Source organism: Notechis scutatus, unplaced genomic scaffold, assembly GCF_049901735.1.
Source record: "Notechis scutatus isolate UNSWTSFEM ecotype Mainland unplaced genomic scaffold, rNotScu1.2 NSCUSCF28, whole genome shotgun sequence".
In the NCBI taxonomy this organism is placed as follows: domain Eukaryota; kingdom Metazoa; phylum Chordata; class Lepidosauria; order Squamata; family Elapidae; genus Notechis; species Notechis scutatus.
The window spans coordinates 44,952-58,071 of NW_028263152.1; the positions used below are offsets into that span (position 1 = coordinate 44,952).

General features: G+C 47.0%; 1 protein-coding gene across 11 annotated transcripts in view; it reads left to right on the forward strand.

The window, feature by feature from the left end:
* Positions 1-13,120, forward strand: part of LOC148128523 (uncharacterized) — a 65,704-nt gene that overhangs the window by 2,530 nt on the left and 50,054 nt on the right. For 9 of the 11 annotated variants that reach the window (XR_015746290.1, XR_015746291.1, XM_087948861.1 and 6 more), the window contains exons 3-5: positions 627-1,418; positions 5,500-5,712; positions 9,940-10,066. Coding sequence is in view for 7 of the 11 variants with exons in the window: in XM_087948861.1 (XP_087804987.1) it covers positions 831-1,418; positions 5,500-5,712; positions 9,940-10,066 (928 nt within the window). In the remaining 4 variants the exon portion in view is untranslated. Of the gene's footprint in view, positions 1-626; positions 1,971-5,499; positions 5,895-9,939; positions 10,067-13,120 lie in introns of those variants that run through there. The other 2 variants (XR_015746293.1, XR_015746292.1) reach the window with 2 other exon arrangements.

The window sequence follows — 13,120 nt, forward strand, 5'->3', positions numbered from 1 at the left end:
AGTGATGAAACAGACATATAGTCCCAAAACAGACAAAATTTCAATTAAAGACTTATTGGATTGTACAACTGTCTACGATTGACCTCACCCCTTTCCTAAGAGGTCTGTAGGGGCGTGCATAAGCGCACCAATGTGCCTACGTCACTGTCCTACTATTTCTTTTTATTTTTCTTATATGTATCCATTTCATGTACTCATAACTATTCTGTTAGCAGTTGTGCTCTTGTACATCTAGAGAAGAAGCTGAAAAATTGCTTTCCAAAGAATTTGGGATATAGAAGCTGAGAAAGAGGTTTTAGTACTCAAAAATAGCATATAATACAGCCCTATATCTTAGATCCAGACATTTTATCTAACATCTGCAAATTTGAATCTAATTGTTGGAATTGTATGGGTGACACAGAAATTTACATTGCATTTTTTATTTTTTTTTTTGTTTAATATGATTTTGCGTTCCATTTTTATAGACAATCTTGTTAATATTCTGTCTTAAATATTTTAAACCATGACTAAGGAACAAACTATTCTTATATATTCATCAAAACAAAATTGGGTTTGTCAATAAGTAATATTTTGGAGTTGATCTGGACCACATTATAACACAGCATTCTTCATTACTTTTTCAGATCACTGCTTGAATTCCTTCAGAGGCTCTGAGTGATAAAAGGAGATTCCCTTTTTCCACCAGATGCTCCCCAAAGAAGGATTCCAATACCCAGCAATTGTCCAGCTGCTCCTCCATTTCAGATGGACCCTGATTGGCCTCTTTGCTTCAGACACAGAAAAGGGAGATAATTTCATGAGGACTTTCCCTCCGATGCTTGTCAGGAATGGAATTTGTGTGGTTATATCAACGATTCACAACAACTGGACAAACAGCACCCCTCAGGGAGGCCCTCTCTAAGTGGAGACAAATCAACGTCTTTGTCCACTTCATAGAATTTATTTCCATCTGGAACAGAATTATTCCTTTCCATGAAGCACTTATGCATTTGCCAGGACCCATTGAAGGGAAAGTCTGGATCCTCACAAATTTTGCACTGTATACAATAAAGAAGCACATACCTCTCAAATACATCCATAGTATTTTGAATTTTGGTTATCTGTCAAAAAAAAGGCCAACAGATGCTGCCTTTGAACCCCATTTCTTTGTGGAAGATCCGTTTCAAGATCATTATTTTCGCTGTTCCCTTTCCAAGCACGTCTTTTCTGTCAAAGGCCGCAGAAGATGCACCCAGAAAGCCCCACTGGAGACCCAGGAGAAAAGGAACAGGAAACGGATCATAAATGACCCTCATCGCTACAGTATCATTCAGACTCTGGCCCAGGCCATGAATGCCGCTTATTCCTCCAGATCGAGGAGGGGAAGGAAGGAGGGAGAAAAGAGGTTGGGGGCTCCGAGGCTGCAGCCGTGGCAGGTATGGGGGTCCCGATAGGGATCCATTAATCTGAGATCCTTTGGAGAAGGAACCCAAAGGAGAAGGAGGGGAACATCTCAACCTTCTTGTGCTGCAAAAGGTCAAGAGATTTGCACCATCTAATTGCTCCTGTCTGACGCTCCGGAATAACAGGGAGCAGATCTGAAGTTTCTGTCTAGCCTCTGTTGGAAGAAATCTCCTTCTGGGTTCAGTTCCAAGTGGGGAAGAAAGACGCTGGAAACATGGTGACTGCTTGGAAGATGGTTTAATGGTGGACAGGAGCACATGCCTTGGTTGAGGAAAGAAGGGCTGAGATGCTGAGAGTGCAACTGTTTGATGCCCTCTGTTGGGATTTGAATTTGAGCTTGTATTCTGATCGGTTGTCAGGCTCCCATGGGGCCATGCAGGGGCAACTCTGTAGGCTGTCCTGAGTCCCAGGCTTGGTTGAGCCTCGCTGGATGATGGTGATGGCTTTGGGCAATTCCTATATAGCTTTACCTGGAGTAGATCTTTGTTATGTAAAATAAACTGGCCTAGGCCAGAGTAATGGTCCATTAGCAAAGGTGGGGGGGGGGCGGAGTTTCAGCCTCTCTGAGTTTCTACTTTTCTTTTTAGGGGAAATATATTCTCCCTTTTTAGTATATCCTAAAATATTTCATTTTCCTAGGAGAGGGGAGGGTTTTAACTACTCCCAACACCTCTTTCAGTCCTTGGAAGAGTGTTGAATCCTCCCTTGTCCAACTGAGAGATTTTGTAAGTTGGAGAAGCTGCTCTCATAATCTCCTCCTTGTCTTCTCTCAAGACTCAGTTTCAGGTTGCAGTCAAGTACGATTTTGAGATTGTTTTCTTAAACATGTATTTATTTACACATAACTCAAGATGGCAAATGTCTCCAACACAGCTTCCTCCTTCATCCAGTCCACTTTTAGTACAGTCAGAGACCAGCAGCATTACAATATAATAATAATAATAATGGAGAAAAATAAAAATAAACACAGTCAATGGGCAGTTAGAGTCTGCCTAATGCTGAGTCATGTGCGAATATGTGGCAATATAAATGTCCTAAATAAATAAATACATAATTTTGCATTACAGCAGAACAGAATTTGGCCCCATTCAGAGAAACTCCTTCCTACTGATCTGAGAACTGCAGTTGCACGTAAAAGAGTTCCGTATTTCCCAGATATTTTATTAGGAGAGGCGTCACAAAGTGAATCCCTGAGTCCTGATAGGAGATGCCGCATAGCAGGCTGTGAACTCACTGGTGGGATTCAATTTTTTTACTACTGGTTCTGTGGGCATGGCTTGAATTTGTGGGCGTGGCTTGGTGGTCACGTGACCAGATGGGCTGGCTTGGTGGCCATGTGACTGAGTGGGCTTGGCCAGGGGGCCATGTGACTGGCAAACCAAATACAATTGGTCCTCGCTTAATGGCGGTTGCTTAGCAAGTGTTCTAATTTATGACTGATCTCCCCAGAGCTACTTGTCCTGTTTTTGGAGTTTTGACAACCATAAACACAAACACACAACACAAACACACACACACACACACACACACACACACACAGAGCTTTCTAACCCTGCTATTCTTTGATTCTGTAAGGATCTCCTGCTGGAGCAGGGGTTGGACTAGATGACCTCCGAGATTCGTTGCATGCCAGCCCTAGATTGCTGTGTTGCTTCAAAGAGTCTTCTGAAGCCAGGGTTTGTGTGCTTCCTTCCTCTCCTTTTTTTCTCTCCCTCCCTCCCTCCTTCCATGTATTTATCTATCCATCCATATATCTCATTCACTTTCTCCATTCTCCTCTCTCTCTCTTTCTCTCTCTTTCTTTCTCTTTCTTCTTTCTCTTTCTTTCTTTCTTTTCTTCCTCCCCTCTCTCTCTCTCTCTCTCTCTGTCTCACACACACACACACACACACACAGAGTAGGGAAGAGAGAGGGGAAGATAGGGACCCAGCCTCTTCGCTATCCCCCACCGTCCCCCTTACCTTCTCAGGCCAGGCGAGGGAGGGGAGGGTGAGGGGCAGGGCCAGCTGCTTCAGGCAAGGTGAAGAGGCGTCGACCAAGCACGGGAGTGTAGAAGCCTGGGAATGGCGGCTCCCGGCTCAGCTGGCCTGAGGGGCTCCTGCAGACATATCGCGACAAGGGGGGGCGAGAAGCCCCGGGACAACCGTGCACCCACCTGCTGGCTGGCCGGGCCGGGCTGGGCTGGAAGAGGCGCATCCGCTGGGAGAAGTAAGAAAACGTAATCTGGGAGGGTGGGCAGGCAGGCAGATGTCCCAGGGCTGCTCCACATGCGCACTGCATCAGTAGCACACGCACGGCTGCACACACAGTGCGCATGTGCAACAGCCCTGGGACATCTGCCCGATCTGCGCCACAGCCACCACGTGGTAGGGAAAGCTAGGAGAGCGACTGGGACAAGCGGGCGACCCGGTTCGGGGGTGTGGCCAACCAGGGGTGACCACCGGTTCACCTGAGCCGGTGAGAACCGGTTGAATACCACCTCTGCGTGAGCTGCAGTTCGAGTGGCCCCTTGTCCTCAGGGGCCCAGTCTCAGCTCAGGCGCTCTTTCTTTGTATCGGCCCCCTGAAACGGCTCTGGGAACTCCGTTGCAGCTCTCGGAGGTTAATTCCCTTTGGACTCTTGGCAGGGTTATTCGATATAAATATCTCGTTGCTCTAAAGGCTGCTCAAATAAACATTCTTGGGAAGAGCAGCCCCATCTTGTTGGATTTCCAGATCTTTGAGACCTTGTTTGAGTTCACTAAGTGCACTAACTCATCCCCCATCCTTAAAAGCCCTTCCCTGCAGAAGCCACGGGGCTGAGTACCAATGAGTAGTTGTGTGTTCATTTTCCCCACAACAACAACCCTGTGAGTTGAGTTGGGCTGAGAGACTGGCCCCAAATCCCCCAGCCTGCTTCATGACCAAGGCGGGACTTGAACTCACAGCCTCTTGCTTTCTACTTGGGGCTTAACCAGTAGACCAAACTGGGTCCCTTACATACTTATCAAGCTTGGCACAATCCTTCATCCAGTGCATCATTAATGTTCTTATATGAGATACTATAATTTATCAAATCCTAAAACCCAGATAGTTTTCTATTGCTTTTTAGTCATACAGTTGTTTCTAGGAGGAAATCATAAATATTTTTCTGGAAAGTTGGTAATGTTTAAATAACATAAAAGTATATTTGCCTGAGAATTGTTATAAATCTTGTATAATAGCAATTTATCAACCTATTATATTAATGACAACATAGAAAAATTGATGACTTAACGACAAAATGTTGTATCTTCCCACTTTCATGACAAAGATTAAAAAACTAAAGATTATTTGAGTACCATTTTTAAATCAGTTTTTATCCACTTAATTATCATACCATCCACCCCTCACTTAACTGGGTTTCTGATCACATCACAAAATTGTTTGTTACTCTTTCCTGAGATCGAGTTATATCAGCAGTATTTCCATAATGTATTTAGGAAATGAAATAATATGTGAGGATGACTTGCATAGAGCACATAAGTTATATCCCCCCTTTCCCACAACCCATTTAGAAAGGGCAGTGATAGGAGGGAATGACTTTTGGGGGTGGAGGAGAGATTCTGCCTGGGGAAGAAGCAGATAAGAGGAGGACACCTACAGCTGCAAAAAAAAAGGGTCGGTGGGAGATTTGTACTTTCTGGCTCCCCAAATCCTGTCAGTGCAGCATTACAGCGAAGTGGGCCTAGCTCAGGTTTCCTGTCTGGGCTTCCTGAGAGAGGATCACCCTGACAATTTTCTTCTTGACAAATCCGTGTTTCTGATAACCAACCTGTTGCTTTCAGGGAGTTCATAAATCTCCTTTTTTCTGTTGTTCAACTATATTTTGTCAAAATCTATATTGTCAAAATATGATCGACAAATTTTTGTGAACTTTTTCTCTTCACTTGTAAGATAGTGGTAACACCCATTTTCCTAATGAAGCATGTCTGTAAATTAGACAACTACAAGAGAAAGATTAAATATTGAAAAAGCGTCTGGGATAAGAAACAAAGTTTTCTGCTTTTAAAATTGCTGCATGTTCCCATTCTAGTTCCATCCTTTCCTGGAGAAGAATGAGTTTGTCAATATTTCGGACATTGAATTGTACATGGACCCAAATGGAGAGGTAGCAGCAGATCTGTTCATTTGGGGCTTCTTGGTTCTTCCCAGGGATGATCCCAGGGAAGAGACTGTGGCGTATTTTGAAAGACAGAGACTTTCTATCAGAAAAAATGTTCTTTCACGGCTAAAGTTACTCAACAAGGTAGGAGAAAGTTTGGTGTCTTCTCTCCATTTTCCAAAGCCTGAGGTCCCATTTCAAGAGGGCTGATGCTATTCCCCAAAGGTGGTTGACCTTCACCGAGAATTGAATCTGGGCAGTAGAAACCGGATTTTTTCCCTTAGGCTGCTTGGGAGGCATCGGTATTGTTCCATTTTGTGGACCACGTACAATTAAGTGTCTCCATCAAACGGGTGAGAATCCCACAAGGGCTGGGGAATGTGTCCCTAGTAGCTTCTGGTTGTTTGCTCCTTGTGCCCAGAATAGCAACGAAGGCGGCAATTCTGCTGACCGGGGCCTGAATCCAGGCTTGGACGTATCGGATGGGATTGAATCGTGAGTGGACGGAGGTCCTTTTGGCCCCATTGGGGAAAGAAGCTTCTTCTCGTCCTGCTTGGGGAAAAGTGTCCCCTGAAGGGGCAGCTCCATAATCTGGGAGGCTCTTAAGGAGGCCGGACCTGGCCAGAGCTCTCCATGCCTCCCTTTCACCCTCCCTGGGATGGAGCAATGGGCCTTCTGCTCCTAGGAAGCAGCTCCAAGGCTTTCAGTTCACCTGAAATTATCAAGATTGTTCTGATATCACACCTTAAAATTAAGGGTGTGAGAAGAGGGAGAAATGCGTGTTAATGGGGTCATGAGAAGGAACCGGCTGGTTATCACTTAATGCTGAAATCTTTTCTCAGTTCCATCCAGGGGTGGGATTCAAATTTTGTAACAACCGGTTCTGTGGGCGTGGCTTAATTTGTGGGTGTGGCTTGATGGTCACGTGACCAGATGGGCATGGCCAGGTGGCCATGTGACTGGCAAACCAAATACAAGTGGTCCTGCTAATGGCCAGTTGCTTAGCAAGTGTTCTAATTTATGACTGATCTCCCCAGAGCTCCTTGACCTGGTTTTGGAGTTTTGACAACCATAAACACAAACACACAACACACACACGCACACAGCCTTCTGATCCTGCTATTCTTTGATTCTGTAAGGATCTCCTGCTGGAGCAGGGGTTGGACTAGATGACCTCCGAGATCCCTTGCAGCCCAGCCCTAGATTGCTGTGCTGCTTCAAAGAGTCTTCTGAAGCCAGGGTTTGTGTCCTTCCTTCCTCTCCTTTTTTTCTCTCTCTCTCCCTCCCTCCTTCCATGTATTTATCTATCCATCCATATATCTCATTCACTTTCTCCTCCCTCCATCTCTTTCTTTCTTTTTCTTTCTTTGTCCCTTCCTTCCATCTCTCCCTTTCTTTGTCTATCCATTTTCCTCCTTTTGCTTCCTTTCTCTCTTTTTTTCTTTCTCTTTCTTCTTTCTTCTCTCTCTCTTCCTCTTCTCTCATTCCCTCTATTTCCTCTTTCCCTCTTTTCTCTCTTTCCCCTCTCTGTATCTCTCTGTATCTCTCTCTCATTCTGCCTCTTTCCCTGTCTTCCCCCTCCCCCCTTTGTGTGTGTGTGTGTGTGTGTGTGTGTGTGTGTGTGTGTGTGTGTAAAAGAGAGGCATGGATAAGTCTGACCAGGTCGGGTCTCTTTAAGAACCTCCCCAACTATGAACCGGCCCTTTCAGGGGACACTTTTCCCCAAGCAGGACGAAGCTTCTCTCCCAATGGGACCAAAAGGACCTCCACCCAATCATGATTCAAATTCATCTGAATTCAGGCCCTGGTCAACAGAATTCCCTTTTTTCTTTGCTAGTTTGGGCACAAGGAGCAAACAAACCTGAAGCTCTTAGTGACACATTCCCCAGCCCTTGTGGGATTCTCACCAGTTTGAAGGAGATACTAAACAGTGCGAGAAGGTAAGGGTGACGGTGGGGGATAGCGAAGTGGCCGGGTCCCTATCTTCCCCTCTCTCTCCCCCACTCTGTGTGTGTGTGTGTGTATCTGTGAATGTGTGTGTGTGTGTGTCTCCCTGAAAGCCGCGGCATGGCCAAGCCAGCAAGCTCTCCTTGGCGCTCTTCGCTACTTCTTTCATTTCTTCTTTTTCGAATCCAGACTGGCTGAACAACGATTGCCAGACTGCGGTGGAAGCGTCCATTCGGGTGACCCTCCTCCTCCTCCTCTTCCTCCTCCTCTTGCACCCGGCAGCTGTGGATGGATCAGGAGGGTGCAGTTGTGTGGGGAGATGCTCGCTCCTCAAGTGAGCAGCCACCCGCCCCCTACTTGGTTTTGCTGTGCTTTGGCATTTGCTTGAGGAGCATCTCCCCGTGCGCATGCACCCTCCCAGCCCTGCCACAACGGCCGGTTATAGAGAGGAGAGGAGGAGGAGGAGGAGGAGGAGGAGGAGGAGGAGGGAGGAGGAGGAAGGAGGAGGAGGAGGAGGGGAAGGGTCACCCGAAGGGATGCTTCCACCGCGGCCTGGCGATCATTGTTCAGCCAGTCTGCATTCCAAAAAGAAGAAATGAAGGAAGTAGCGAAGAGCGCCAAGGAGAGCTTGCTGGCTTGGCCATGCCACGGCTTTCAGGAGACACACACATACAGAGTGGGAGAGAGAATCAGGAAGATAGGGACCCGGCCGCTTCACTATCCCCCGCCGTCACCCTCACCTTCTTAGGCCAGGCGAGGGAGGGGGGCAGGGCCAGCCGCTTCAGCAAGAAGAGGAGGCGACCAAGCACAGGCGAATAGAAACCTGGGAACGGCGGCTCCTAAAGGGCTTTGAGGTCGGATGACCTGGAGCGGCCGAGATCCGAGTGAGCATTGCACCACAGGTTCACCTGATCGCCCACTTCTTTGGTGTTGGCTTTACGGAGCCGCAGCGTGAGGTCTGGGCTGACATGTGACAGCAGTGCCTTTAGCTGTGCTTGCTTGTAAGTGTCCAAATAATCTGGTGAAGACGGCGGAGGAGTCACTCAGGTAGACCTCCCCCATCCGCAGTCCTCCTCCTGCAGAAAAAGGCCATTCCCTGAGCTAAGAAGGCAAGGAGCTGCGCCTCGACTCACCCAATTCCTAGGACTACCCCAAATGGTCTCAATTCGGCACGGAGAGGGTAGCTCCCCCTGGCAGTTCCCCTTTCCCTCAGTGCTCTGACTTCCTGTGGCTCGCCTCCAGCCTGAACACCAGGTTGGACCACCAGAAGGCCACTTCCCCACTTCTCAACGGCGCTCCTGTGCCGGCCACTGCAGGACTCTCCATCTCTTTCTCCAAATTCTCCCTCAACTTCGAAATGATGACACCTGTTGCCGACATGGGTAGACCGGGCTGCCGGTCACCTTTACCCCCCCACCCACTTGCCTTTTGCTGCTGCCACCTGGACCCCTAACCCCCAGCAGGTAAGGCCCAGCACCTGTGGTGAATCCCAGCTAAATTTCACTGTACCGGAGGACATGTGGAGAGGCTCATGTTCTCCTGCTGCTGGGAAAGCAAGAGAGTCTTTCCTGGCACAGCACAAAGTTTGCAACTTCCTCTCCAATAGGGAAATGTGTGGCTCTGGGCGGCAGAGAAGCAGCCCACTTGAATCCTGTTTCTCTCTGCCGCCCGGAGCTGTGCCGGGAAAGACTCTCTTGCTCTCCCAGCAGTAGGAGGACACGAGCCTCTCCACATGTCTTCCAGTACAGCGAAATGTAGCTCGGGTCCCCACCAGTCTGCATCTCGCCCCCGCCTGGATTCACCGCAGATACTGGGCCTTACCTGCTGGGGGTGAGGGCGGCGGGTGGTGGCAGCAAAAGGCAAGTGGGGTGGGGGGGTAAAGGTGACCGGCAGTGGCAGGTAGGTGACTGGGCCCCAGAGCTTGCAGAGCCTCACTCACCCAGGGAGATCAGGCAGGGCCACAGCGGAAGGCATGCAGCAATGGCTGGACTGGCGAGTGGGCAAAAGCAGGCTGCAGGCGATGCCGCGCATGCACGATAAGGACTGACTGGGAGCGGAGGGGAGGGGCGGGCAGAGAGGGGCGGGGCCAGTCAGTGGTGCAATTTGCCGGTTCTCCAAACTGCGCAGAATCATAACAACCGGTTCTATAGAACTGGACAGAACCAGTAGAATCTCACCCCTGGTTCCATCTCTCCAGACTTTTCTATTTAATAAAGTCCTTTTTGGGGGGCAATGTGAGATGCCAAAAGCAAAAGAGAGGAACTAACGGAAGAATCTTCCAGAAGTTATATCTCCAACCATTTGGAAATAGTGAGAGATTTTGCTTACTTAAGTGAAGACCAGAGGCTAGTAACTTGTCTAATATCCATTTTTACCTCCATTTCCCACATATTTCCTTTGCAATCTTATTTCTTTTCTGCTCAGTCCTTTCCTCAATCTGAATGTGTGGAAAGTTGTCATCCTGGATTTGTCAAGAGGGCTCGAGAAGGAGAGCCAGTTTGCTGCTACGACTGCATTCCTTGTCCGGAGGGGACCTTCTCCACTCAGAAAGGTGGGTGACACCAGAGGAAAAGAAGGCCTGGTGGAACTGGATCCATCCAGAGCATTGTCATGAAAGTATGAATTAAAAAACACTTTGAAGCTGAACTGATTTCTGGTTTATTTCCAAAATGCCCCATTTCTTATCTAAACAGAAGAACAAAAAGACTGTGAAGGAAGGGCTGGATAGAGACAGGTGGCTGTGGCAGATTGGGCAGGCTTTACTACTGCCAGAGAAAATATTTCTTCTTTTTAGCTTGGATGTATCCTTCCTTACACATTTACTTCTCTAGGAACACCTGAGTTCCTTGAAACACGAGGAATTGTTTTAGGTCCACCTCCTGAAAGGAGGATTGCAATGCAGTCTACATGGGTTCCCTTTGAGGAACACTGAAAAGGTGTTGCTGATGTACGAGATACACAATGTGGTGGCATGGATAGTTATGCCTGTATGTGTCTGCACCCGTATCACCACTGCTCCAATGGCCATTCCAAATTATTTGCAACAGTCACTTGATCTGCCAGCCACCTCTGAGGCAAGTATGACAAGAATTGCCATCTTGCACGTAAGTTTCTCTAGAAAGATTAATTGATTCATTATTTTCCTTTAGTAATGGAGGTTCCTATCAATATTCTGAACATTACAAAGGAAATCTTTCAAGTCCAAAGCTTCCCTCAATTTCATAGCCTATCAAAAATATACTGTAGCTATATTTTTTTTAAAAAGTGATAAACTTATTTTTTGTCTCTGGAGATATTAAGAAATCCATCCCGGAAAATGCTCCTGATAATCACTTGTTCCCAAAGAATGTACAATATATCTTGAAATGCAAAGGACAAAGAAATATGGGGTTGTTTTTTTTTTCTCAGATACAGAAAAATGCACCAAATGTCCGGATGATAAATTCCCAAATAAAAAAAGAGTCCAATGTATCCCCAAAGTTATAACCTTCCTGTCTTATGAAGAACTTCTGGGCATCATCCTGGTTTCTTTTGCCCTATTCTTGTTCCTAACCACAGGCCTTGTTTTAATCGTCTTCATTAAATACCGAGAAACTCCCCTTGTCAAAGCCAACAACCGGGACCTCTCCTACATCCTCCTGGTCTCCCTCCTGCTTTGCTTCTTGTCTCCTTCTCTCTTCATTGGTCAACCAAGGAAAGCCACCTGCCTTCTCCGACAAACGGTCTTCAGCATCATCTTCTCAGTTGCCGTTTCTTCTCTCTTGGCCAAAACCATCATGGTGGTGCTGGCTTTCCTGGCCACAAAACCAGGAAACCGAGCAAAGAAGATGGTTGGGGAAGAGCTTGGCCAACTCCATCATCCTGTCTTCTTCTGGTGTCCAAGTTATCATCTGCTCCATCTGGCTGGGAGTTTCTCCCCCTTCCCTGACTCTGACCTCCTCTCCCAGCCTGGAGAGATCATCCTGCAATGCAACCAAGGGGCCGTTGTCATGTTCTACGTCACCCTCAGCTACATGGGCTTCCTGGCTGCCGTCTGCTTCACGGTGGCTTTCCTGGCCAGGAATCTGCCTGGGGCCTTCAACGAAGCCAAGTTGATCACCTTCAGCATGCTGGTCTTCTGCAGTGTCTGGGTGACTTTTGTGCCCACCTACCTGAGCACCAAAGGGAAACACATGGTGGCTGTGCAGGTCTTCTCCATCCTGGCCTCCAGTGCTGGTCTGCTGGGCTGCATCTTCATCCCCAAGTGCTACATTATCCTTCTGAGGCCAGAGCTGAACACAAAGGAGCATCTCACAGCCAGAACAAATGTAAAAACATGAGATATAACATCATTATGATAGTGGAAGAATTGTTAATGTTTCTTTTATTTGATTTCCATTTTGATAGTATGCAGGAGTCAAAGAAAATGATATCTATATGTTTCAAAATGGGGAATTGTTGAACGACTGGAATTCTCCCCTTTCAATAAATATTGCTAAAGAGACCGCTGTAAAATTCAGAGGAATTCAGCTGTTCAGCAACAGCTACTGAACATGATACCTTATAAAAAATGATTGACGCACTTGTTCCCACTGACAGCAGCTAAACATATGGGTGGGTGGTGAGAGAATGTGTAGGAAAAGAGGTCAGGAGGAAGCTGTGGGAACCAAACACCAGCCTGGTTGCCTGATCCTCTCCCTAAAAATGCCAGAATGATGTGAAATGCCATGCTTGACTGGCTCCCAGCTGAGGAGGGAAATCTTCATCCCTCTTATATGAGTCTTTCTTGATTTCCTGATAAAACCTCCTTTGCAGAAAGAATTCAGCAGAACAGCTGTCTGGGATTTCAGTTTGGGATTGTATGTACTTCACAGCAAAAAAAAAGAATATAAAAAAATGAAGTGTGTAAAGAAATTTCCACTGTATATTTTTTTTTCTTTCATCAACCAGAGAAATAAAATAGCTGTTTTCAGGCTCTTTAATTTTCCACTCTACAATTTGTACCTAAAGCATTTCTCTGCTCCTCCTCCAAGCCTGTCTCGTCTGTGAAGGGCTGGAGAAGATGTCCAGAGAAAGGGGACCTTGGGACTCTTCCCAGGAGGAGGTTGCAGGGATCCTGTCTCAAGGCAGCCGCATCATTGACCAGGTCACAAACCTCCAATGCTGCATAACGTTCATCCAGGTCCAAGAAGGGGCTGAATAAGTGGGGGGGACTTCTCGGTTTTTAGGAAGAGGCACCCATGGAAGCTGCTCTGCTCTCCAACCACAGAGATTGCTGATCAATTGGGAATCAATTTTTATGTCTCATAAAGGCTCCTAACTGCAAATAGGATCCCTTTGCAAATTCCATTTTAAGGAGATAAGAAAAGCTCTGTTGGATCAAAAGAAGGTCTGTCTAAGATTCACACAAATCCCTCTGGTTCTTGCACAAGCAGTAGAAGAAAGCCGAGACTTGTGGCTTTGTGCCACATGGAAGAGGGGTTTATCCAGAGGTGGAATTCAGTAGTTTTTGACCAGTTCTGGAGAACTGGTAGTGGAAATTTTGAGTGGTTTGGAGAACTGGCAAATACAGCCTCACCCCCATCTCTTCTCTGCCTCCCACTGCGTCCCAGCTGATCGGCTGGAT